Source organism: Apteryx mantelli, chromosome 2 (assembly GCF_036417845.1).
Source record: "Apteryx mantelli isolate bAptMan1 chromosome 2, bAptMan1.hap1, whole genome shotgun sequence".
Lineage (NCBI taxonomy): Eukaryota > Metazoa > Chordata > Aves > Apterygiformes > Apterygidae > Apteryx > Apteryx mantelli.
In genome coordinates, this window is record NC_089979.1 from 52,135,698 (window position 1) to 52,163,171 (window position 27,474).

The 27,474-nt window shown below is 40.7% G+C and overlaps 1 protein-coding gene across 1 annotated transcript; it reads left to right on the forward strand.

Moving 5' to 3' along the window:
* Positions 1 to 1,102: 1,102 nt before the first annotated feature.
* Positions 1,103 to 27,213, forward strand: ABHD3 (abhydrolase domain containing 3, phospholipase). The gene is made up of 9 exons (XM_013939798.2): positions 1,103 to 1,351; positions 2,912 to 3,075; positions 4,794 to 4,976; positions 6,758 to 6,803; positions 9,650 to 9,762; positions 15,633 to 15,806; positions 16,477 to 16,525; positions 16,610 to 16,775; positions 25,078 to 27,213. Exons 1-9 carry the CDS (start codon positions 1,205 to 1,207, stop codon positions 25,254 to 25,256), a joined length of 1,221 nt encoding a protein of 406 aa, XP_013795252.2. The 5' UTR covers positions 1,103 to 1,204; the 3' UTR covers positions 25,257 to 27,213.
* Positions 27,214 to 27,474: the final 261 nt, after the last annotated feature.

The following is a 27,474-nucleotide window of genomic DNA, read 5'->3' on the forward strand; positions in this document are numbered from 1 at the left end:
AAGCAATTGAAATAGGCCACATCTTGTTTTCAGCTGCTACATTCTTTTTTGTTTCTGGTTCCCAACTTAATTAGATTTTAAAATCTGAGTGTAGTAAATACAGTTATGTCTGCTAAGAAGTGAAAGTGAGCCATCATGTTTTCCGGAATGAAGAGTCTCAATGAGCAAAGTCTGTCTTCTGTCACCAGTTCACGGAGCTGAGGCATAAATTGAAGAGAAATATTTTTATGTTCTGTGGTGCACGCACGCATCTCAAATGGCAGATGCTCAGCTCCAGGACCTTTGTGTTATCAACTGCACTCCTAGGACTTTGCCAAGAAAAAATGCAGATACCATGTGTCTTTTAATGAAGCTCAAGAGGGCAGCATCGGAGTTAAAAAAACACGTGAGACCTCAACGCAATAATCCAAACAGCTGCAAAGGGAGCAGGCAGGATTTCCCTTTAGGGCTAGAAAACACATCTATTCTTCCCTGATCTTCACTACCTCCTCGTAACAAAAGGAAGTATAAGTGAGAAGGGGAGAAGCCGCTGTGCCTTACTGGACATCCATCCAGGGAAAAGAGGTCACCCTGACACAACACCACAGTGGTTCAGTCTCACTAGACATACTTGTACAGATAGTGATGACGAACCAGTGCTGCACCTGGAATTACCACGGGCCCCCTCTCCATCCTGACCGACAGGATTGGATCTGTGTCCTGTAAAAATAATACGACGTTTGGGAAGGGGCCGTACAGCCTGTGCAGGACTTACCGAGCGGCCGGTTTTGGAGGGCAGCCCTTCCCACCCGAGCCCCGCGCCCCCCAGCTGCCCGCAGAGCGAGTGGGGCACGGTGCCGCCCCCCGGCGGAGCGGGCTGCCCCCCGCGCCGAGGCCGCGGCGCTCCGCACGGCCTCGCCGCCGACCCCCGGCCGCGGGTGCCCGCAGGCCGCGGGCCGTGCGGCCGAGGAGGCGGGCGGAGGCGGCGCGGCGCGGCGGGCGGAGGCGGCGGGGCGCCGGCGGCGGCGCTGTGCTGTGCTGTGGCAGCTCCGCGGGCGCCGGCGCCGTGCGCAGCCGGCGCGCAGCAGCCAGAGCCGGGCCGGCGGCGGCTCCTTCCCTGCGCGCCCTGCCGGGGCGGGCGCCGGCTTGAAGCCGCAGCGGCGGCCTCTTGGGGCGCGTGTGCGCGCGTGGCGGGGGTTCCCTGCCCTCGCCCCCGCCGCGGGCCATGGACTGGCAGGTGCTGACCAGGGAGCTGTCCCTCTACCTGGAGAGCCAGGTCCGCGTGGGGCTCTTCGGCTCCGGCGTGGGCTTGTCCTTGGTGCTGGGCTTCGGCGTCGCCTACGCCTGCTACTACCTCAGCAGCATCGCCAAGGTGAGCGGGAGGGCCGCGCCGCGCAGCGCCGGGTGGGCTCCTCAGGTGTCCCGCCAGCAGGGACACCGCCGGGCGGGCACCTTCTCGCGAAGGTCACCTGAACGCCCCCCTCCACACACCCCCCCTTAAAAATAACGGGTAACGCGAGAGGAAGGCACTCCTGGCGAGGGCACCTGACATGGCGGGGGGAGGGCTTCCCCGCCGCCCCCCGCTCCCGAGATGGCGGCCGGCGGCGGCGCCCCCTTGCGCGCCCCGCGGCGCCCCGTCCGTCGCTGCGCTGCCCGTGGGCTGCCGGCTGACCCGCGGGGGGGCGGCGGGGCCCAGTCCGCGCGGGGAGGGGGCGCCGGCGGGGTGGCCTCCCCGAAACGTGGTGGCTGGAGGGGGAGAAACTTGAGTGGGGGCTGTGAGTGGGGAAGGGAGGTCAGGGGTCCTCCCTCTCTTCAGTGAATGACCCGTGCTTTGGTTTACTAACAGCACAGCTAAATAGGGGAGTTTCCTTCTCTTCCTTGTGTCTGCCCTCTGTGCCATCACGACTGCCTTTGGTCCCAGCATTGGTGGTTTTTCGTGGGGCTCAGGCACTTCTGCATGTCTTCCGGTTGGTACCGGTTTCACGAGTAGATCATGCATTCACATATAATTTGGATAGCAGTGAGCCAGGCTCTAATCTGATCTGAAGTGGCTCTGTGGAGCAATGATGGGAGTGCCTCGCTGAATGCTTAATCAACTCAAAATATGCGTACCAAAAGATTTATGGCTGTTGAAGACATGCGTGTTGCCATAATCATTCATAGACTTGCTGAGACCATACCCTTCCTCTTCATCCGAAAAAGGATACTTCCTTTTTGTCCAAGGAGAAAAACGAAGGGTCAGGAGGACATGCTGCTATTGCTGTGCGTGGGCCACAGTTCTCTTTAAGTCTTCTGGTATTGCCCCTCTAGCGCTTGCATGTGGGAGAGTCAGTGTGAAAGACAGGTTTAAGAAATACGGTCGTTAATACGTGAGCCATTTGGTACACAGGGTTTCCCACATCAGTTGGTACGCAGAAGGAAGCTTTGAGAAAAATACCTGTGTGCAGAGCACTGAGAGGTGAGTGCAGCTGTGTACTGTAGCATGAGACGGGAGGAGAACGAGTGTCCTACTAGGTTAAAATAGGTACTACAAGTGTACGGTCAAAGTACATGGATTAAGCTTAATTTCTGCATGGTGCAATACAATTGCTTCAGTAAAATCTTTGTCACTTACTGTGAGACAGTGTGTTTTTGATTCTCAATGAATGGTACGATGCTAGTAAAAGTAGACCTTTAATATAAAAAATATATATATATATGTATATATATCAGAAATAGATAATGAATCCGTAATGTTTAATGTTCTTCTTTTTTTTCTGGCGGGCATTTTGGCATTTCCTTTGGTTTTGATTTACTTATCTCTTTACCATGAAAACAAAAAGCATTGCAAATAACTATATGAAAGATATCAGTTTACTGGGAGAGGATTTAAACAGGCTTTCATTGATTTTTTTCATGAATGCTGATGCCTGACCGTAGTCTCTCTTCCTAGAAACCCCAGCTGGTGGCCAGCAATGACCGTTTCTGCCGCTTTCTCGAGGAACATTGCCCTGTTGTGACAGAAACTTACTATCCCACGATTTGGTGCTGGGAAGGTCGGGTGCAGACACTCCTGCGTCCCTTTATCACGTCCAGACCCCAAGTAGAGTACAGGAAGTAAGTGCCTTTCTTCTGGAAAGCTGTTAATTGTGTAGCTGGGTAGTGGTTACCTTACCTTGAGCGCGTAACAGCTATCATCATTGCTCAAGCATGTGCTCATCTTTTCTGCTTTATACCCACCTTTGCAACTGACTCCACTGATCCTGTGCTTGGAACCACCTCTGTCCTGGATTCAATGTATAGTAGATTTAAAAGCTAGGGGCTCCCAAATGGCTGTATTATAGCTCAGGGAGTTTTAGTGCGCTGAAGTATTGGTGGCAATGTAGGAACGTAGGTGGTTATGTGTTCTGGTGATTGAATGCCATCAATTTGCAAAGGCCGTGCAGTCACGTCCATTCGGCTGGCACATTCAACCTTAACTGTAGTATGGCCACATTCAGCCCTGTTTTGAGTATATAAACTTTCTGTGATTTCCAGAGTAACTTTCACCTGCAGGGTTTATCTTTTGTTCTTTTATATCTAAATTCTGGTAAGAAAAAAATTGTATTTATTGTTTGTCCTCAGTTGGTCTCTCTCACACAGGAATGAGACTCAGTCTGGCAAATGAGGCATTTGGCACAAGAGCTAAGGAGAAGTACTTTTATGCTCCGGAACCTGGACACGGCACAAGTTGTTTCAGCTCTGTTTGCATGGTAGAATAGATTTAGCATTTAGCTTCCCTTAGTTTTAGTAACTAGGAAACATTTCAGCGGTATAGCCATGTCCACTTTTTTAGCCCTTCTTGTATACTCTTTATTTCAAGGTTTATGAGGTAAGAGAGGCATAGTTCCATGCAGCAATGCTTATTTTGCACCTTTTAAGATTGTGTTGGCAGTACACACCAGCACTGCATCTACTTCCCATTACTGAAAAAGGGCAAAGTTGAGCTAGTGAGTCCAGCAAGGCTGATGAGCTTTAACATCTTGAGTAGATGCCATCAAGGCTGTACTTTCGAATAAAAAGTCGAATGCAAGGTAGACTTCTGTTTTGGTAGTTCCTGCACCAATGCTCTAATACAGTGTTCATTGCCAGAGAAGAGGAAGGATGCTCTATGTTTCTAAAATACGACTGAAACCCTCTTCTCATTGTTCAGTGCATGCTTAGCTTCTTGGGATATTGTCATATTTGTTGCATTCTTAAGATGATTGTTTTAAGAGTGCGTTCTAGCAAAGTTTGTGGAGATATAGGATAAAATCCTAGCTTCACTGAAGATGTAAAGGTATAGTAGTATGTGTCCGTGTTCCATGTGTTTAAAACAAATGTTGTTTTCAACACCGAGTGCCATCCATTAGAAACGCTTCTTACCTGGAAAAGGAAAAAAAATCTGCTAGATGTTTAACATGTTGATTGTCCAAAGCTCTATCAAAAGATTCTCAGACAATCCAAAGGAAAACTGCAGTATACAAGCCTATATAAAATATAGGCAATGCCAAAATGCACGTTAGTTACCAGACTCCAGGACATCAGCAGTAATTCATGAAAGGCCAGCTCTTCAGATACTGGAAACTGGCATTGCTCCATAGACTGACTGTGCTAACTCATGTCAACTGGAGGTGGGGCTCTTTGTGAATGGTAAATGTGCAAACATACCTAGTTAGGTGGTGTTTTATACTTTTAATATTAAAACAATGAAAAATTAAGATTTCACTCTTGGTAATTTGTATACTGTGAGCACTCTTAATAGTATGGATGTATTTTTAAATCTAATCATTGTTGTCTTGAAATGTACCTTTCAGTGAGCTCATTAAAACAGCAGATGGAGGACAGATTTCGTTGGATTGGTTTGATAATAATGACAGCTTATACTATCCGGATGCCAGCACAAGACCCACTGTCCTGTTGTTGCCTGGTCTGACAGGGACGAGCAAAGAATCTTACATTCTACATATGATCCATCAAAGTGAAACACTTGGATATAGGTGCTGTTGTATTTCATTCCTAGTATTTTACTTGTTCTAATAAGATCAAATATAAGTATGTATATGTGTAAGATGCATTCCTAAGGCAGGTGAGATCCAGAGAAATCAGTTTATGTAAGGAAGTATTATTATTAGTAATAATAATAAAATAATAATAGAATTATGTAACAGGCGATAAATTCCAAAGGGCTCTTTTAGTATCTACAGACGTACTCCACATTGCAGTGGAGGAAAGCTAAGTCTGCATAGGCCCTTGCTGCTGCTCCTTAAATTATAGTACCAGTACTCAGCTGTGTTAACTTTGCACTTTCTAGAGAAGGGCTTTGTATTCAGCTCCAGGAAGACTTGTGTGGAGGGGTTGCTGTTGGGAGCAGGTCAGCTTCTGAATGCAAAATCGCTTGACTCAGCAGCCTCAGATTCCTGAGTACAGTGTGCAGAATGGAGTGGTAGCCTGCTCCTACTGGTGATCTTTGAAGGAGAGGTTTGTAACCTCTTAGCTGCTTAATTTAGTTTTGTTATTAAGGCTACTGGTCAGAGTTGTGCAAGATAAGTGGATTAGTCAATTACGTAGATTCCCTTATGTAATCATATTGCTGCTACTGTGCTTTAAAATAAATTGTCATTGCTCCAGGATCTGTATTTGGAATATTACATTTTGTCACTGCAGATTGGCTTCTGGCACTGACTATATTAAGTTCTTCAGATATGTATATATGAGCATTTATGTTTGTGTCTGGCTATCTATTCTCTGTTAGGAGATTTGGATAACTGCTTTACTAAATTATGAAAGTAAAGCAGCAGTTTAACTGCTTAAAGTACTTTTAAAATCACTTTGCACTTAATTTAACAGTAAAAAAATATCAGCGTAGGAAAGTCCCCAAATCAACAACTTCTCTGTACTAATTTTTTATATATTCTGACAGAAATATCTGCATTTGATCACATAAGAAAAGAGAGTATAACATTAAGAAGGAGAAGCTTTAGGTCAGATTTCAACAGAATGATGTAATTTTGTTTTTAAATAGCAACATTTGAAAAATACCAAAAGAAGTCATTTTTATTGCATTTAACCTATCTAAAATATATATATTTTATTTAATAAAATTATCACACTGAGATAGTAGAAGAGCAATAGCAGATTTTTTAAGAAAAAATATATCCTTAAATCAAGGTAATACTTACTAGTAGAAAATTCAGCAACTCCCACCAGGATAGAGAAAATAGAAACTTATGCTGTTCAGGACAAAAAATTCCCACCTCCAAGAAGTTGTTCAAATCTTAGATTCAGCTGCCATTGTAATTTTGATTTGGCTCATTTCTTACTATTTAATAAAATTATGTAAATTTAGAGGATGTCTACACGTAGATCCATGACATCCTCCTTCGGAGCAGTACTAATTAGTTTAGGCTCAGCGCTGCACTGACATAGCTTATGGTTGACACTTTCCCAGTTCAGAGCGCAGGCAGTGTCCGCTGCATATGCTATCTTCAGGTAGCTCATGTGGCTCTCATCCTGAAATCTGACCTCCACTGACAAATCCCAGAGTTCATATAGAGTTCCAGTGACTTCGGTGAACTCCATTTTGGCATAAAGGTCCTTTCACACAGGTCAGATTTTAGAATCTGTAGGGCTGTAAATGTTTATGTGCTAAATATGTGTGTAGAACTGGCTCATTTTTAATGTATTTTCATTTTTTTAAATCTTTTTTAGAAAAACGAGCAATGTAAAATGTTCCTCATATAGAAATGTATATAATCAAATTTATTTTGTCAATTTTTAGATGCGTGGTTTTTAACAATCGGGGAATTGCTGGGGAGGAACTTTTGGTAAGGATCACTTTTAAGATAAGTGTCTTTCATGTATAAGCAGTATATATGGAATCAGCAGTGTCTGTTTGGAGGGCTGGATTTAAATGAGAGAAGCTCATAGCTCATGTTGGAAATGCACAGGGAGAGAACCTCATCATCTGGTTGGTCAATAATATGCTGATAGTCATCTTTTATTTATTTTATTTTAAAACTCAAAGAGGCCACCCTGTCAACACCATATTTTTGTGAACATTTCATTTTAGGAAATTATTTAAATTATTAATATCTGTAAGAGTAAAATGAGCAATCCTTAAACTTTTTTTTTCCAAAAACACCTCAGTATCTAAAATGTACACATCCAGGAAATGGTATTCACTCAATACAATTTGCCCCTATTGTTTTAATATACAAATCCAAATATGAGTCGTGGTAATTACTTTGCTAACTGCCAATATGAATTTAAGCTAGATTTTGATATGGTTAATAAACTTTGCCATTAACATTGATCCATGTTATGGATTATTAAATGAACAAATCAGATTTATTTAGATAGTCATATAAAAGTTAAATGTCTTTTTGTATTTTTCTCAGCAATTATGACACAAGTTCAGCTCTAAAAGGAAATTTGTTGTGCTCAGAACATACATATCACGTTTGCTCAGAAATAACTGGCAATTCCACAGATGACTGTATCTTGAAGCTAAGTATTTTCTGCAGCTAGGCACAATATGTGATGAAATATTGCTGAATAAGCTTTGTTTTTTCATATGCATTTTGTTGACAGTTCTGCAGCTGGTATGAGTGTGCATAATACTCGGTATTGTTTTGCATTTTTTTAATCCACTGATTTCAGATGTTAAAAAGCTCAGAATGTTTTCCCATAATCAGTTAAAGCATTTCAATGCGAATATTGCCATGTTAAAAGTAGTTTTCTGCATACTTTTGGAGATGGGTCTACAAAGCAGTTTTGTGACACACAAAGTCCTTATTGATGAATTTCTGAATTGTTAAAAGATCTCTTGTTTGGATGCATTGTTTGTATTTTAGTGTAATCGGATTTACATATTTAAGCATTATAAGATCTTACTGTGAAACAAAAACAGCTGAAATTATAACATTTTCTGCAAGAAGGGTTCTACATTTTAATATAAAATCCCCAGTTGATGAATTTGAAGTGTCTCTGAGCAACACAGTAGAAATTAGTCATGCAAGTAATTCTTTTTCTACTCTCTTTAAAGATAGATTTAAATTTACATTAAATAATAACTATTTAAGGGTAAAAATGTACTTCTCATTCGTGTGTTATTGAAAGTTATTGTGTGAAAGTTATTGTTACTGTTATGGAATAATCAAATATTAGATGACCACAGTCAATGATGTGAGCTAAGATGGTGTTTTAAAATATATTCATACAATAGCTATACATTAAATTTTCAGGCATTAACTGAAATTAAAGTGCAACATCTCTCTCTAGTTTTGTAACCCTTTAATCAAATATACTTTCACGTAGAATACATTAGACCCTAGTTTCCAAAAATAATTTTTTTTCCTTGTAAGCTTGACAATTTAATTAAAATAAAACACATTCACACTGTTTATAATTAATAAGGTGTAATAAAGTGAACAGTGATTCATGTGGATGAGTACTGCAAATGCACCATAAGTGGAAATTGAAAACATTTTCAGCTTTAATTATCCAGGCTTAGCTTTTCTCCCATCTGTATTTTATTTTTGACTTAAACTTTTTAATATTCTTGTTAAATTAAACTTTAAATAATTAGTTTCATCTAATTAAACTTGTTAAATTAACCACAAATTTCCAGGCTGTTTAACTGAAAGCCATTTAAAAAAATACCTGAAAATACACTGTTGCCTTAGGCAACAAATAAGTTCAAGGAACTCATAATTAAATATTTGTATATTTATTTTTAAAGTTTATATTGAATTTTAGCAGGCCAGCTACTACCTTAAGTTGAGTCAGGGTCACTAACATGTGTAGTAACAGCTGTATATTTAAAAGCTCTCTCTTGGTGTAGGTGAAATCTAGAGAACACCATGAGAAAAATTTATCTTACTGAGATTCTTATTGTACCGAAGATTAATTGTCTCCCATATACTGTTCCGGACAGTCCCTCAGATTGTGGGCTGTATGAGTTGTCTGCACAGGTGAAACCCTAAAGCTATGCTTACCCTTCAAGTAAGCAGGAAAGGGGTTAGCTAAATTCCAGTGATGGCAGTGGAAGTCATTCCAAGTCCCAATTCAAGATTTTAAGAGATGCTAATAGTAGACATGGTTTCATTGCCTTAGCTAATAGAGAATTTTAATAAATTAGGTAAATGACACTGGTAAATTTAATTATCTATTTATTTGCTTTTATTGTGTGTAGGATCTAAATACTGGCTACTTTTTAAATGCTGGCTTACATATTTTTGGGGGTATTTAAATGCGGGTAAAGATGATGAAATTGTCATTGTAACTTTCCTTTCTATGCATTATAGCCCTCGTGATCTGTTTTCATTTCCTCAGGGTATTTTAAAAATATCAGTGCCTATCTAGCTCTGATCTAGCTCTGATCTAGTTTTATCTAGTTTAGCTAGCAGCTCTATGTTCAGATTTTGTCTAATGACTGGATGGTTGCAGATACTGAGCTTTTTTTTTTTTTGTAACGATAACAAGTGTTATCACTAATTCCTTCCTCCACCTCCTTGTGAAATGATCTGGGTTCATGTTTGCCGCTTAGTGCAGTTTCATGAGAAATATTACATTTGTCATGTTATATAAATGATCCAATGTACAGTTTGCTTTGTCCTTAAAGGATGATGCAAAAGCTTATGATGGCACTTTCCCCTCTGACTCCTTACAGACACCAAGGACTTACTGTGCTGCTAACACAGAGGATTTAGAAGCAGTTATTCATCATGTACACAACTTGCACCCCTCAGCTCCATTTATGGCAGCCGGTGTTTCTATGGGAGGGTAAGAAATTATGTAAAAGAAGTCTCAGTGTAACTGTGATCAGAAAACAAGACTGTTATAGCCTGATTATAAATTACTGCTCTGCAATATATTTACATGACTTACTGAACTGGAACTAATTTGGGTTCGTCTCCAACAGTCAATATTCAGAACACTTTTAGAAACTTAACATCTTTGAAGCCTTTAGCTCTGTGTTAAATAGAGTTGAAATTGGCAAACATTCAAAAGTTGAGGGAGCAGGAAGAATGAGAGGAGACACTGACAGACAGATTGACAGACAAACAGGTGGGCAATACAGTTTTTGGAAGCTATGGAGACCGTCTTTGGAACAGAGGGATAAAAAATAGGAACTGGAGCTAACGTATCGTGTTTCTTAGCAAACTCTGGGAATTACAAGATTTAACCTTACTCTGGGTTCTGCAGTATGTAGGTAGGTTATGCTGGAAGAGATGTGGGTATCTGCTCTGTCTGGCTCAGAAGCATGAAGTACTAGTGTTGTTGAAACCAGTATGGGTTGATGTAGCATGTGGTATTAAGACTTCCTGTGTCCTGGCTTCTCTCCAGAAACTACAACTAGAACAGACAATGATAGCACAGTTGCTGAGAAAAAGCACTGCTAGAAACTAGGAGAAATGTTCAGACAGCCTCTTTAATGACAACCGTAGGAGAAGAGAACTTCCTTTAGAAATTCTGTAGGGATAGTGGTAACTTCCTGAGAATTCCTCTTTCTGATGGATTTTATGGAGGATGGGCAGATACAGCCTTGCATATTGACACTGATCTACTAATGACCTGTAGGAGCTTTGGGACAAATACAGGTTTGTTCAAGCAATACAGTTATTGATAATCAAGTAAATAAGTAACTTGGAAGCCTCAAAATTAATTAAACCAAACTTTTTCCATTATTGTTGCTGTGATTTTGCCAGTGTCTTCCATGTAATCAGGATTTAGGGCATTTATCTTATTTTGTTTTAGAATCATAGATCATAGAACAATTTAGGTACAAAGGGACCTCTAGAGATCAACTGGTCCTGCTCAAAGCAGGGCTAACTGATGTTAGATCAGGTTGTGTAGGTCCTTATCCAGTCAGTTTTTACTATCTCCAATAATGGAGATTCCAAAAACTGTCTGGGCAAACTGTTCCAGTGTTTGACCACCCTCACTGTGGAAAGTTATTCCTAATATCTGTTTGGAATTTTCCTTGTTGCAACTTGTGTCCTTTGCCTCCTATTCTCTCACTGTGCACCTCCAAGAAGAGTCTGGTTCCGTCTTCCTTACAACCACTCTTTAGATAGTTGAAAACAGCAATAGGATCCCCCTTTAACCTTCTCTTCTCTGGTCTAAACAGACCCATTTCCTTTAGCCTCTCGTATGTCATGTGCTCCAGCCCCCTAATCATCTTGGTGGCCATCTCCTGGAATCTCTTCAGTGTGTCAGTGTCTATCTTGCCTGGGGAGCCCAAAACTGGACACAGTACTCCAGATACAATCTCACAAGTGCCAAATACAGGAAAATAATTACTTCCCTAGACCCATTTTCTGTGCTCTTACTAACACAGCACAGCATGAATTTAGTTTTCTTCATTGCTGATTCATGTTCAGCTTGCCCAGCTGCAAATGTGCTTTATATCCCAGGCAGCCCATCCCACTTCCACCTTCTGGATACTTCCGTATTGCATTTGAACTCAGTCAGGAGTTTTTTGTTAATCAGGTGGTCTACTGCCACTCTTGCTCAACTTTCTGCAAATCAGAATGTGCCATACTTGTGCCTTAAGATCAAACAGTTGTCCTTGAAGATCAAACTGGACTCCCAGGGACCCAGTACTCCTGGGCCCCTGGGTCCTTCAGGGCTATCTCACATGGGATGCAGCCAACGAGATCCCTGAACAAATTTAAGTCAATTCTCTTGAAGGCCAGTGTTGTGATTCTGCTGCTTACCTTTCCCACTTACCCACTTCCCTTGCTCCACTTCCTCCAATCTGTGGGTACTCAGTGGGTACCCGCTCAGGTATAACCCACCACAAATGATCTCAGCAGCCAAAGCTGATATCCACCTACACACACTGAGAAATTCTTTGATATATGTGAGTAGCAGATCCATAGAGTATTTCCCCTAATGGAGTCATAGATTGTGTATCAAAAGATTGTCCTCAGTGCTCTCCAGAATCGCCTGGTTTATTTGCATCCTGTGTTGTTGTTCCAATCAATGTCAGGATGGTTAGAGTTCCCTGTGAGAATCAGGGCCTGTGATGATGAAGCTTCTTCCAGCTCTCTAAAGACTTCATCTAATTCTTCCTCTTGATCAGGAGGTCTGTAGCAGATGCCCACCATGATATCCCCCTTGTTGGCCTCCTCTCTGATTTTGACATATGAACTCTAAATTGGTTTATAACCTGCACCAGAAAAAGTTCTCTGCATTCAAACAGATTCTTTGTTTAAGGTGCAAACCCTTCTCCTTGCCTTCCTGGCCAGTCCTTCCTGAAGAGCATATCTGCATCCATCACAGCATTGTAGTCTAGTGAGCCGGTGAGCCCTCCATGTTTCTGTGATCCCAATGAGCTTGTAGTTCTGTGACTACACACAGACTTCTAGTTCCTCCCGTTTTTTTCCCTTGCTGTGTGTTTGTGTACAGTACTGGCACTTGAGATGGGCCGCAGTCACACTACTATCTCAGGGAATCATGAGAGCCTCCCCCATCACGCTGTCCCTTGGGTACTTCCTCAGTGCCTGCCAGGCCTTCACTTCTCTTCAGGCTTTGGTCAAGCTTCAGGCTTTCCCTCGATAAAGCTAGTTTAAAACTCTATCCGTGAGGTTAGCAAGCCTGTTGGCTGTTATCCCACTTTGGCAGATGGATGCTGTCTCTCCCCAGCTCAGTCTTTTTTGCATGCAAAACATGAAATAACATGCTGTATTGGAAAAACATATTTCACTGGAGATGGTCAAAGCCAAAGATATGCCTTGTGCACACCTGGAGGCTTGTTTCAATATTGAGATACAGATTTAAAGCACAATAGTTCTTCCTGGGTAACTTCATGTTTGGTGCACCATTACACTAAAACTAAGAGGGCCTGGGTGTGTTAGGGGAGGCACTGGGTTTTCAGGGCTGAAGGCGCAGTAGAAACTAAACTTTCTGTGCTTGGTCCAAAAGACCAGTTTGGCCCTCAGTGTCATTTCTAACCTTGGATTAACCTAGTTATGGTATCCTAAACGGTAGCAGAGTCTGTTAGTATGGCACAGGGGATCTGTGTTCTATTCCTGGCTTTTACCTCACCACCACTACTGGGTGATTTTAGGCAAGATTTTCCACCTTGCTCCTCCAATACTTTTTTTAAGCCCTGAACCACAAAGATAAGGCATATGCTTAATTTTACATAAAACTGGAATAGTCCCTAATCATCCACAAGGGGACTGTTTCCCTGCTTCAGAATAAATTGGAGCACTTACATGTTTAAAATTAAGCAGGAGCAGAGATCTCATCAGGAGCATATTGTGAAAATCATCCATTTATCCTAATCTTATAATAGTTTTTATTATTTATTTCTTTTCAAAATTTTCTGAATAGCCAGTTAATTTATATATTAAATGTTTGCCCAACAAAAAAGAAAAATAACTATTCATTTCACAAAGGTATAAATGTAAATGAAAGCCCACTTGCTCTCCTGATCCTCACTATGTATTGTTTTGGAAAGGGCCTATGTTTTCTAACAGAAAGATTCCTAAACCTTCTCCCACCACATATATTCTGTAAATTTCATTAGAGAAGTGGCTTTTTGTGTGACTGCAACATTTTTACTGGTTTATGGCTCAATTTTCTTCTTATGCTAAATGGACTGATGACTCACAGGTTTTCCCTCTTCTGTGGTTGGGAAGGGAGTACATGTTACCTATCTCCGACATGTGTCACAGGTGACCCTCCCCACTGGGTTCACTGTGTGAGTTAATTGCAGGAGCACACCCAAGTGCTGTTTGTTGTTCTTTCCTCTCCTGGTTCCTACCAACTGGCAAGTCTTTGGAAGACCAAAAGCTGGTCTCTCTTTTGCACTGCTGTCCTGTCATTCAGTAGATTATGCACGGGGATAAAATCTCTGTTATGGCAGGCTGGCTCATGATGTCATTGTCTCCCAAAGTATGGTAGATGAAGCCAAGGTACAGAGAGCTGGTGGTCCAGGGAGGTATATTAAGCTGTAGAGCTAATAATGCTTTGAGTTAAAGACTTGATATTCAAATGATTGTTGGTTTCCAAGAAAATTTGGGGCCTCAGACAGTAAAGTAAGACTTCTAGCTTTTCTATTATTACTTTTCTTTCACTATCTTTGTGCTAATTTAATTTTTCTACATCTGAAGAGTCAGACAGTGGTGAAATCTCCCCTTTCTTCATCTCAACTATACCTCAGCTGTGGAGACTATAAGTTGCAATTGGTCAGAAAGGCGAGACTTAAGCCATTTATTTGACTCATAATTTTTTTGGCTGATGTTATTAATTAACCACCCCTTCATTCTTTGCATACTTTATGCTAAAGAACAGCTGTATTCTCTCATATGTATGAGGTGGGTGTTGTGAATGAGTGATGCACTTCACTCATAAGAGGGAAGCACCACTATGTTTATTGCGGTAAGATAGCGACTTAACAAAGTTCAATTGTAAATAAGAATGATTTAACGAGGTTTGATTGTCAAGGTTCACTCAGTTATTTACTGCATGAAGGACAGGGTCAGATGCGTGTGCAACAGAGACCCTCCCATTGAGTCACAAAGTTCAGAAAGGATCCCCTTGCTTTCTAAACTCCTTCTGAGAGGGGAGCCTAGGTGTGGCTGGATCCAATCTTAGTCCCAGACTTGGTCAACAGTTCATGTCTAAAGGAGCATGTGCAAAGGGGACCCTCCCGTTGAGTCACGAGGTTCGGACTGGACCCCCTTGCTTTCCAGACTCTCCCTCGGAGGAGCCTAGGTGCAGCTGGATCCAATCTTAGTCTCAGACTTGGTCAACGGTTTATGTCTAAGGGATTATGTGCACAATTAATCAGAGGTATAACTCAACAAAGTTTTGCAACGTTTGCAAAAGTTCAGCATGCTATTAATCACTTACTGAGGATCTGTCACGGGTAAGGAATCTCTCAACCTCGAGGAGTAACCTTGAGAGGCATCCCTGCTCAAGAGGAGGTTCTTCAGTGCAGCCCACTGCCATGCAGGAGAGCTCAATGGGCTCTGGGCTGCCCCCTATTTATGGGGGGGGAGATGATTGACTCATAGTCATATTTGCATGCTAGACAGGTCTTAGTTGGTGCCTGCTCAATTAGCCCCTGCCTACGTGCTGTTTACAGGGAGGCCAGGTTGAGGGGGAGAGAGCATGTCACAGGGGGAAGGAGCACACCGTCACAGTGGGATAAGGGTATTGCCTTCAACTCAAAAGACAGCTTCATAGTGAGGCATGCATACCAGGGGCAGTCTGCATTTATTGGGCAGACTTATCAGATTTATCAGGAAGACAGTAGTTTTCAAGAGTTCTAAGACCAAAGAAATATTGTAAAACTTACTAACAATTTGGGAATACCTGTTCCTTGAGTAAGGTACATTGACATGACCTTTTCCCTCCTTCACTGATATAAATATGAATAGTACTTCTCTGTTTATTTTTAAATGCACTCCTATCCACATCCCACACAGCGCACTCAGTTCCTCTCTGCATGTAGAGAACGAAAGCAAACTTCATGAGTCAGATGTTGATTACGTTAACTACCTTCTAGAAATGCTAAGCACAACTATATGGCTGATAAAAGAAACTATATGGAAAAACAGACAAAAAAGATAGCTTTAAATTGAAACAAGCAATTTGATAGTATATATGTTTCTGTTTTTCATTTCTGTTTATAGCATGCTGCTTCTAAATTACCTGGGCAAAACTGGCAGAGACACTCCTTTAATGGCAGCTGCAATTTTCTCTGCGGGTTGGAATGTTTTTGAATCTGTAGAATCTCTGGAGAAGCCACTAAACTGGCTTCTTTTCAACTATTACTTGACTACTTGTCTACAATCTTCTATCAACAGGTGAGTTGCCTTCTAAACTATATAGCAAGGTGGAAAGATGTTAGCATGAGATCTACAGCAAGTATAAAGAATATTGTCAAAATTAATGCTGTAGCAACATTTCACATATCTGTTCTGTGTTCATTCTCCTGTAAATTTTGAAATTAAAAAGACATTTTTGCAAAACAAATTTTCATCAATGTGGCTGAATTTCTCTGCTCCTCAGGGAAGTCAACACAAGACTAATGCACTTCTTGATTCATTAGTAAAGCAAACTGTTTTATTACTTTTTGGACATATGCATGTATTGAGTTTGAGTATGTTTATATATATATACTAATTTTTAAAGGTCAGCCTTACTGCAAAAACATGGAAAGAACTAGTTCATCCTTTGCTTTGTAAAATTAAAGTGTATTTTGTGTTCCTAAATATTTGATTCTCTTAATCTTTGGCACCTTTCTAATGACTCATGCAGATTCTGAATATGTTTCTGGATGTGCCTGCATAGGAACAAACAATTCTCCTGCTTTTGGATTCCAGACAGATTTTTTAATATGACAGAAAATTTAAAACAAGCATATTCTTGTATTTGGAGCTATTTCTATATATGTATCTGTAAAGCAGAGGACTTGTACATCTGTTTGTAAGGCAAAAAAGCAAAGCCCTCCACTTTTCCTCTCTTTCTTTATAGGCATCGACAAATGTTGGAGAAATTATTTGATATGGATCTTGTGATGAAGGTATGTGAACATATTGCTTCTGCTTTAGCTTGATGCTGTTTTCCAAATGCTGACATAGTTCCCTATTTGAATTCTGTACTTTAGGCTAGAACTGTTAGAGAATTTGATAAGCAGTTCACTTCAGTCATGTTTGGCTACCGTACAATTGATGATTACTATGAAGATGCTAGCCCATGCCGCAAGCTGAAATCAGTAGGAATTCCAGTGTTATGTCTAAACTCTGTGGATGATGTTTTCTCACCTGGTCATGGTAAGTCTAGGCTTTTAAAAATATATTTCTCTGTATGTGCAATGATTAAGATAAATTTTATAGGTCTGAGAATGAACTATGTGTGAAGGTTTATTTAAATATTACTTGTACATAGGATCAAAACCTCCAGGGTTGGATTAGTCTTGCAATTTATCCTACACTGTAACACACTTTAAAGACAGATAAAACATCTGATAATGGAGAGGACTGATTAGTATAGAATGCAGAAGCACCTGGGGTGGCAGTCATCTAGCTAAATGTTAGGTGCCTACATCTGATACAATCTCTTTAGGTTCTCTTTATAGTTCAAGAAAGAAATGTGCACTTTTAGGATATGAGTTAGCTCATTGTAAGGAAGATATCAGATGTATTGCCCCCCCAAAGTTCCCATTTATACCCACTGAGTATGAAGAGAGCCTATAATAAGGAGCCCAGTTACAGATTTCTGGACTGTTCAGAGTTCAATGAAAGTTAAACCAAGTATTTTTTATTATCATGCTTTGAGCCAGTCCCTATAAAAAATTTCTGGTACTTGCTCATGTTTCAGATGACTTGAAATCCTCATTAACTGTTGCTGCTCATGATCTCAGTGCCATAAACTCAAGCACCTGATAATTAAAAATAGGAAAAAAAAAAACATAAGCTACCATGTAGGCCAAAATCCAGGATAAGGGAAAAGATGTAGACAATATGTGCTCCTAGAAGGAGACGCACTGATACTAATAAAAATCTAAATAGAAGATGAAGCTGGCCAACTAGCAGCAGTATTAGCTAGTAACTAGTAGGCTGAAAAGTCTTATTTCCTTTTTCTTTCTGTTTTCTACCAAACACAGGATCATTGTGAACATTTTACTCTTGATCTTTAATCACATTGCTAACTGTCTTAAAACAATCTACTCATTCCTGCAGTCTGTGTATTGGTTACAGTGTTTGAGAAGAGAAAGAGAACAGAAGTTAATGTAGAGGAAAAACACTATAATTAACAGCTGGTTGAGGACACCCTTTTCAGCAGTTAACACTTGACACCTTTAAATATGAAGTTCATACACTTGATTTATTTCAGGGAAGTTTTCTTCAGCCACCAGGAAGAGGTTCTTGTAGATTGAGTCACAGAACCAAAGTGAATAGGCAGACAGATGAGAACAACAAGTTGAAGATGAAAGGAACTCAAAGAGACTTTGTGTGTGTATGTACTATTTATGTGTGCTCACATATACTACACATACAAAACCATGCATGCACTTACGTTACTGCTCCTATTTTGAATACCTGTTAGAGACAAATGTGACATGAAAAGGGCTGCTCCAGTAGAGTGCACTAGGAAAAGACAGTCTGATTTCTTCTCTCCTTTGGCCCTGACACTGGCCAAACAAATGCTTAGCAAAAAATGTAAGATCAGGGCAAGCATGTAGTACTACTCCTCCAGAATACTGCATCTGCCTTCAGAAATTTGCAGTTCGGGGACTTTCTGAGCCAGAGTAAGTCCCTTTGTATTTACTAGCCTTTACCAGACTTTTTTTCCTTGAAACTGTCCAATTGCTGTTTCTGTTATAAGCATATACTGTTCTGGAAATGAGAGTGTCTGAATGTGGCCATTACCTAAAGTCTGTGTCCAAATATAAAATCTAGCCAGTGATTCTAAAGGTAAATTTTTGTTGGTTTTATGACCTTTGGGATGACTTCCCCCATACTCCCAGAAGGAAGGTGATCCATTGTGTCATGCTTTTGCCAATAGGTATCTCGGAGAGGGAACATTGGCTTCACCTCTACATTTAGCTTTAGGTCAGTTTGTGGGTTCAGCTCTAAAAAGGAAATAACTGTGGCAAAGCTAACTAGCTAGCACAGGTGAAAACCACAGTGAAGAGGTGGTGGCGGAAGCACAAGCCTGGAGAACTCGTTAACCTTTTCCAACCTATTCTCACTGGGACTGGTACCTTTGTTAGCTAGATTAAAGCTACTGCAGATACTCCATCTCCTTGACCCTTCCTTTTAAAATATAACCTCCATATCTCAAGAGCCAAAACCTGACCCCGTGTGGCTTGGCTAGGCAGAAGACTGTGTCCCCTAGAGTACATCTGTAGCAGACCCTTCCTACCTTGGAACTAGTCTTTAAAAGAAACACAGCTCTCAGTGAACAGTGAATTGTAGGGATGGTCTGTTGTGTAAGATTAAGTATCAAACCTATTGTCAGAACTAAACAATAAAAAAAATGCCTTAGAAGTCTGGCAGCATGGAGAGAAGTATGGGAGAGCACCATGAAGAACCAGAAACAAGAGACATCAGTCTGTTTTAATGACTGTCCATCCTCTTAAAATCTGACTCCAACCTGCCTTTCTCCACAAAAGTGTTTGGGTGGTTAGGCCACCACTCATTCACTGATTCCTTGTTTGCAGAGTTATACTTTTAGCTGTAAACCACTGTCCTACTGGTGACTAGTTTATCTTAGGAAGGGCTGCCAGGACAAATGTTGGTTTATAGCTAAGAGCGTGACCCTGTTATATGTGTGTATCTTTGGCTCCTTTTTTGTTGGTTTGTGCATTCTCGCTGTGAAAAGTTGTGCTGGCAGGAGACACAGTGCACTCTGATTAGCAGCCTAGAAATTGTGGATGCTGACATCGGTTACTGGAGTTCATTCACCATGGCACTTTTGCTGGCTGCTTTATGTTAGCAAGGGGCTGGTGTCCTGGGATGTGACTTATTCTCGCAACTGGCTTGTTTCTTCTGACTTAAAAGTGTGTGGACACATGCAAGCCTGTGGCAACCAGAGGCAGCTTCCACTGACAACTGTGTAATGGACTCAAGGCCACAGACTTTGTTCTCAACCAGACTCCAGGCTTTCGCTGACTTTGGGGACTGGTTATTTCATGCCTCATCACTCCCAATAATACCTATCAGCTTCCAAGCTACCTTCCACTTCCATTGTAGACAGCTGTAGTTTCAGACATTGTGAAACAGGATTAGAAAACTCATTAGGGAGAGGGCTGTGCCAGAATTCCTTCGTGTTCAAATGTCCTTTATAAAGCCAGCCATACCTTCCTACAACAGGTGATAGGGGCATACACACTCAAGTCTTGTTCGAGAGAGACTTTCCTTAAAAAGTACAGATGCTGACTCTGTTGCCTCTTACTACCTGACCATTTCTTCTCATGTAGCTTTTGGTACACTTTGTACTTCCCAGGAATTGTTTTTGAATATATTGTGAAAATGTGCCCTTTCATCTCAATCCAGTATTGGGAAGCAACAGTTCATTCCCAGTCCTTCCTTGATGCTTGGCAGCTGATGTATCTGTAGTTTAATTCTGGAATGCAGTTGTCATATTGCGTAATGCAAACTAACGAAAACAAATGCTTTCTTCACTGCCTGACACTTCTCTCACCATAACTAATCTAAACAAGCCACTGCTTGAGGAAATGTGTAATATAACCAAGTCAAGCCCTTTTATTTTATAAGTGTCAGAAATAAATTAAAAAGATTCAATGATAGCATTTTTCATCTGAAGTGCCATTTTTCTCCTCAGACACTTTTAGCAGCATATTAAGTATCCAACTTAAATTTCATATTAATGCTCACCCAATTGCTGCTGGTGAGTGTTGTGCTCAGACTGAAAGCCTGTCCATGCAGTTGGATGCCCTGCCAGCTCCCTCCTGATCCACTGCACTAAGTGGATGTTTGAAGCTCAGTTACTTTTTACCGAACTCTCTGAACCTTTGCGGTCCCTCTGAATCGAGACTTAGAGTAATCATTCCTAGGTGTTATTTTGCATCCTATTATGTAAACAGCAAAACTGAATGAAGTTGTCTGGAAAGACCAAATGGTCAGGGAATGGAAAAAGATTAAGGAGAAGGATAAGAATTAGGGTGAGAGTTTAAGTAACATGAAGAAACGAACCAAATGAGGGAATGGAAAGTCAGACAGCCATGAATTACTTAAGCCTGTGCTGCTTCCTATGTGTGTTTTTCTTTTTTCTTTTCAAAAATATTTTTTGCAAAGAACATATATCAAATTGATTTTGAACAAGGTGATTCTGCACATATCTATTTGCATCATGGTTCTGTGATCACAAATAACAAATTTGTGCACTACTGGATCAAATAGCAGTACAGATTTTGTTCAGTGGAAGCGTAAGTACAAGGTTACATTTGGACAAAAATGAACAGTAGTGTCTTTTGGCGTGCCACCCTATATCCCAGAGTGCATTGCATCCAGCGCTCCATTTGTTTGCCCTTTACATTGCAGAATTTGCTCTGTTGCATTGTGGGTTTATTTGTGGATGGCTAACAGTCCCTGGAAACAGCCTTGAGAAAAGTACCACACCACAGCCAAGCATCATTTGCATTTTGGCACTGCAGAGCAACACAACATTTTCAATTCTCTCCTGAGAAGCTGCAGAGCAAGAAATCCTGCTGGGCAGGAGTCATACAAATGGTGGCCCAACTGAATCAAGATTAACTATGTCAAGAACAGGCTTTCCTGTTCACCATAGGGTATGTAAGAGCAGAGGTGTAACAGTAGGTCAAACTTGACACCTGCTAAAAATCCTCATTGCAGATGGAAATAAATGGCTGCATATTCAGCACAGTGCTGGGGCTTGTGATAAGGGCGATGATCCGTGGCAAAGTCCTGCTCCAAATGAATGGTAATTTGAAAAGGTAGAACTTCAGAATGGGGAAGATGACATTCATAAAGATCTGTGTGAGGCTCACACCTTATCTGACGCAGAAGATAACCATCATCAGAGTGCTGCTAGGTCTCTAGGAGAGAGTTGCTGTGGCTGTTTGGAAGCAGGCAGCACATGCTATTCACTACAGCACTGCCAGTCATTTGGGGAATGAATAACTGACCACTAGCAAATTGATTTGGGAGGTACCATTACTTTGGCAACCTCTGTGTGAGGAGTATGCAGAAATCACAGCGAGCTTTGCCTGTAAGGGCTTCCCCAGCTGGGTTGGTACTGCAGAGGAGACATTTATTGTCATCTCCCTTCCCCAATCCCAGCAAAGCTCTTGGCAAGAAGGGATATTTCTGTGTACACTTTGACACTAGTCTGACAAAGTGAATGATCATCTTGTTTTTGTACAACCTCAACTAGTTAAGAGATGTATTCAGGCTAGTACACAACTGGTGCTGCATCAGATAGGATCAATGGAGCTCCCATGCTCTCTTCTATTCTTGGACATCAAATCTTTCCCTCCTAACACACTCGTCCTCCATATCCTTGCTTATAAGACAGCTCATCAGTACCCTCCATGCCCAGGGAGGCAGCTGCAGGATGGCTGTGGAAAATGTGATTCACTGCCAGGAGCAAGAATGAGGGACTCAGGCCTGCGCCTGATTCCCACTTCCATATCAGCTTTCTGTTTAACATGACCCGTGCAGTACTAGAGGGAGGAGGAGCAGATGGCTTGGTACAGATAAGTGGGCAAAATCCCATGCAGTGGGCAGAAGCTCACATGAATTGTAGCCACCATCTGTACACTGCAGTGTGTTCATCCATGGAGTCCAAAAGAGCCAGATCAGAGATTCGTGGGCAGATTAACTGAAGCAAAACCCCAGACAAGTGCTTGGTGTGGTCTGAAATTATGCATATGTTGGATTGCAAGAAATAATACATTGTTTTCTGGATCTGTTTCCAGCCTCTGCTGTTCCCCAGTCCAGGCTGGCAGGCCCAAGGCTTTCATTTCATTGACTTGATTTTTATTTTTGGCCTTACCTCAATATTGCTTTAAAAGGCCCAGAGGTGGTATTTGCAATTTTCCTGTTGAACAAAGGAAAAGTCCAAGGACTTTTTTTACAGAGTGAGAAACAGTGTTTCTTCCACCTAGAAAAGAATCAAAAACACTTACTAAATGTCATACTCTATAAACTGCTTAGATGTGTGCAGCTTTGAAAGGAGGGAAAGAGTGAAAGAAATGAATAGCCATGGAGTAGCAAGCACTTTGTATATTCTGCAAGAGAAACACCGTTGTTCTCTGGAGCTAAGTCTGCATCCCATTCAGGGGACAGTCCAGTACCTTATAGTATGGACAGGACCCTTATAACACAACATTCATAAATGACCCTGACCCTGCTTCGGATGCTGTTGGTTTAACCTCCAGGCTGCAGCCCTGGAGCGGAGCAGAGCGTATCATTCCACACACTGCTAGTAAGGACCTGTCAGGCACAGGCTGTTCCCCAGACTGGTGCAGGTCCATGCTTCTGCCCTGCTCTATTTTAACTTGCTCTCCCCTGCATCTGTTAATTACAGTCATCACATTCAGGATCTGCAGTGTGACTTAGTCTGGCTTGGGGCCCTTCTTTGGCTAAGGAATGGGTGCCATGTTATTCTAGTTGCTGGACGTTAAGGCAAATCAACATCTGAAGCACACAACAAGGAGGCTGCCAGCATCCAAGGGAAAGTAAGGAACTTGTGCATAATGAAGGTGGTGATACACAGGGATAAGGTCTATTCAAGGGTAATGACCTTTGAGATAGCAAATGTATAAAGGAGAAAGGAAAGGCAGACTCCCTGGGGTGGGGGTGGGGGTGTCTCTGTTGAAGTTCAATCAAAAAGGGATATGGACAACTGAGCCTCCAAAAAGTGAACCTGATTAAAGGTCTCTCTTCAAAAATGTTTTTTAATAAATAAGCCAGCAGTAGAAGTCCCATGAATGACTCACTGCTTTGTGTTGTAGTGCCAAGGCATTTTTGATTTAGCAATGTATGACCTAAAATCAGATTTATCTTCTTGTGGAATCATAACCTTTTCTGGACAATACAGCAAAGTTCTTTTACTTCTGTTTGGACAAAGCATGTATTCTTTTGCTGTTGTTTTTTCTGTCAGTCCTGATTTATGTACTGTAATCACATAATTTCATTTATGAATGTTGTGTTATAAGGGTCCTGTCCATACTATAAGGTACTGGACTGTCCCCTGAATGGGATGCAGACTTAGCTCCAGAGAACAGCAGGGACTCTCTTGCAGATTATATGACGCTCTCTGCTACTCCGTAGCTATTCATTTCTTTCACTCTTCACTGTAATGTACTGAGATTTCTGCTTTGTTCAGAAGTATATTTAGTATACTTAAAGCTTCAGAGGAAATTGCTTAAAGCAACTAATGTTTATTAGTTTCAAGAGCATGAACACCACAGTTTCACAAAGTTCCGCTGCTGTGGCAAACAGCTCATATGATAATACTGTCATCCTGTCGCACTGAAATACCATTTGTAAATTCATATGCTTTCTCTGTTGTTAACTGACCTTTCTTTTCTTTCATAAAGGGAACTGCCCAAATGATAGTGACCATTGATTATGCCACACAACTATGCTCATTCAAACTAAGACTTACTGCAGGCTGCCCTCGTGCCTGTGCACATCTCGGGGTACAGTTCAGTGATCACTTTAAGCTAACCATAGGCTGTCACAGAAAAGGTCACCTCACCACAGTCCTCGTATGACTGTTCCTGCTGCCTTTCATATACTGGCATTAACGTGGTGAACCACATCAGGGAGCTGATCCAGCTGAAAACTAACCCAGCAAGAGAAAAATCCTTGTACTGTTTGTTCTAATATTACTTAAATCATTTTCTAGAAGTTACTATTCAGTAGAGTACCACCAGCCTACTGTGCAACATGGGGCAGATTTCTGTGACCTTGTGCGTTTGTTTGCCCGTTGTCTTTTTCTATTTATCTTGCTTATTTAGATTGTGAGTTTCTCAGGGCTCTTGCTGTCTCTTGCTGTGTTTGCATGGTGTGGTCTAAATATGTAGGTGTAAATGTAAGGCAAATCAGATATAGTCATGATAATAATCCAGGATCTTATTTAATGCAGCAAATAGGATATCTCACAGGCAAAACGTTACAACATTAAAGGTTTTTCTTTGGAGTGTCCTACTGGAAGAAGGGGATTCACCACTAAGGTGCCACTTCCTCAGTTTTTCCAACGCCAAATATTGCAACACAGGTAAAAACTCCAGGCTTGATTCTCCTTTCACTTACACTGTTTATACAGAATTGTAAATTTTCATTAACATGAGAGCTCTTACACCAGTGTGACTGAGAGAAGCATCAAGCCCAGTGATTTCTGAAACTTTCACAGCATCTGGAAAAATCACACAGATAAGGTGAGTTTATGATGAAGAGAGAAACAGCTTTTAACACATCTGTGATTCCAAGTCCTGCAATATGTTTAAGCTGTGTTGTGCGTATTTATTCATGTAGAATATATATTCTCATGTAAATGAAAAGCATTTAGGAGAAATTATTCAGGTGGCTGGCATTTCATAGAGATATATGGACTTAAACTCTTTTTTTCCCCTTTTAGCTATACCAGTAGAAACTGCCAAACAAAATGCAAATGTTGCTTTGGTTCTGACTTCTTGCGGAGGCCATATTGGTTTTCTGGAAGGAATATGGCCAAGGAAGTGCACTTACATGGACAGAGTCTTCAAGCAGTTTGTGCAAGCTATGTTTGAGCATGGAAACAAAATCTTTAGCATGTAGCTTTGGACCACTACTATAGCACACTGGCACATTCTGACAGTTCAGCTTAATGCACAAATATTAACTACTGTAAGCCAGCAAATGGATGAAGTCCATTACTACATGCAAAAATATTTTTTGCCTAAGATTTTGTAGCAGGAAACTAAATATTATGTTGTCACTTTTGTATTTATTTTTAATATGCCTTACTAGGAATAACCTTAAATGAAGTGGCATTCTGCATACATCAAATTGCACTTAACCAAAACCATCAAGTAAGCAGATTATAATTCCTCAGGATTTAATTTAAACCAGTACATATTTAGGAGACTTAATTTAGATGGCTTTTAATATTGGAATGGCAACACTCAAATAATGTTTATTATCCTGTCATACATAGTACAAGTTGGCCCATTCCTTAGGGCACCAATGGTGAAAATCTTAAAATATTAAAACAAAAGAAGGAAGGAACACAAAGAAGCACTGGTTCTTCAAGTCTAAATTTTAGCATGTAATTACATAGCATTAGACTGGTACCTGCTTTTGCTGTTTTACCCTGAAAGAATCCAAGATTTAGGGCTAGTTTTTGTTTTTTAAATTATGCCAATGCCATACTTGTCTTACATGATAACTTTTTAAATAGTTAGCTAATCTATAGTGTTTACATATAACCAAAAGATTCTCTTAAAACAGGACTGTAATAATGTATGTAATTAAGACATTTTGCATTTCAACGTTCATGTAAAGCTGTGTTTGTCATATATGTAATACATTACTTCATATAACTGGTGAATTCAATGATTATATCTATTATGTTTATATTATCCTGCAAGAGCCTTTCATTTTTTAAGGAATAAATATTAGAGTATCAGGAAAATATGATATAGTCTGCTTTAAATTAAAAAAAAAAAATCCACCTGAAACCTTTGTCTCTGCTATTGTTTCAGATAACTTCTAAAAATAGTGCAACAGAAACTGTTTAAAGAAATCTCGGAGCTAGGGTGGGGGGCTGGAGCCCTGTCTCTCTGGTTTGTTTATTTGATCAAATTTCAGCCCTTCAGCAATGCTTGGACAAATCACTGAAGCCTCTGGAGACTGATTTGCAGAGCCTCTCAGAGGCTCCCTAGACATCAGTGGTCTCCCAAGTTCTGAAACAGAGTGATAGCTAAAGTGGATCCTTGAGGACAAAGGACAGTTGGATGTAGCTTATAGCCTGAAGCTGCTGGGAAGTCCTAATTAGGGGCATACTGAAATAAAAAGAAAGCCTTTTAACCAGCTTTGTGAAGGTCTCATCTCATGCTGATGTCTGATTTGGGCCCTGCCACACAAGATTAGGCAGTAAAGACGCCTTTGCATTTTTATTTTTATCTTTTGAGTGGGGTCAGTACAACAAGCAAAACTCAAATAAAAAAGCAAGTCTGGTCTTCTGTCTCATGCAGTAGTGAACAGTCCTCTTGCAGGGCATGTTTCCTAGTAACAGCAAAGGCAAGGGAAGAACAAAAATATTTTTTGTCTTTAGAAAAAGAAGAAATCAGGACATACTATATGAAAGGGGTGGCAGGTTAAATTAAAAAAAATAGACGGTGCTTTCAAGTTTGGATTTTTCAGACAAGGCATTGACCATAGCCCAAATAATGAAATCTAACTTATTTCTGCTGTAATAAGCAAAATGAGAAAAGTGACATGTAAAAGTGAAACGAAGTTTTGTGTATGTTGCAAGCACAGATGAAACCAGTGCACTAAAAGGGTGCCTTATTCATTCTTACATTTGTTTCCATAACAGAAGTTTTTATGTTCATACAACCACAGTGAGCAATAAATAGTGTATTTAGCATTATATTTGTAAAATTGTTTGGGTACAGTACTGTTCAAAACTCAGCATCAATATTAAAAAAATAAAACCACTTTTATTAAAGACATACCTTACTGTTTAAATAAAAGTAACGTGATTAATGGCAGAATTACTGTTTCTTTGCACTGTCTTATTTTGTTTAGATCCAATCCCATATACAAATCCACACTGAGACATCTCTTTAAAGCTATGTCTATAAATGTCTGTAATTCATTTTTTCTAAACATACAGTGCTTTTTCCTTACACCCCATTAGGAAAAATGCATTGCTTCAAGCACTCCGTGCAAAGGGACAACAAGCAAATTTTACTATAGATATCTTCAACCTTTCCCAGACAGATTTTCTGAAACACATAATGTAGACAGCTATTGTAGCTCCTACAGAGAA

What these genes read in the sequence shown, in the direction of transcription:
- ABHD3 (XM_013939798.2), top strand. Translation starts at nt 1,205, where the DNA reads ATGGACTGGCAGGTGCTGACCAGGGAGCTGTCCCTCTACCTGGAGAGC. An exon ending in ACCTCAGCAGCATCGCCAAG is followed by an intron (nt 1,352 to 2,911) that starts GTGAGCGGGAGG and finishes CTCTCTTCCTAG; the next exon opens with AAACCCCAGCTGGTGGCCAG. An exon ending in TGTTTTCTCACCTGGTCATG is followed by an intron (nt 16,776 to 25,077) that starts GTAAGTCTAGGC and finishes TTCCCCTTTTAG; the next exon opens with CTATACCAGTAGAAACTGCC.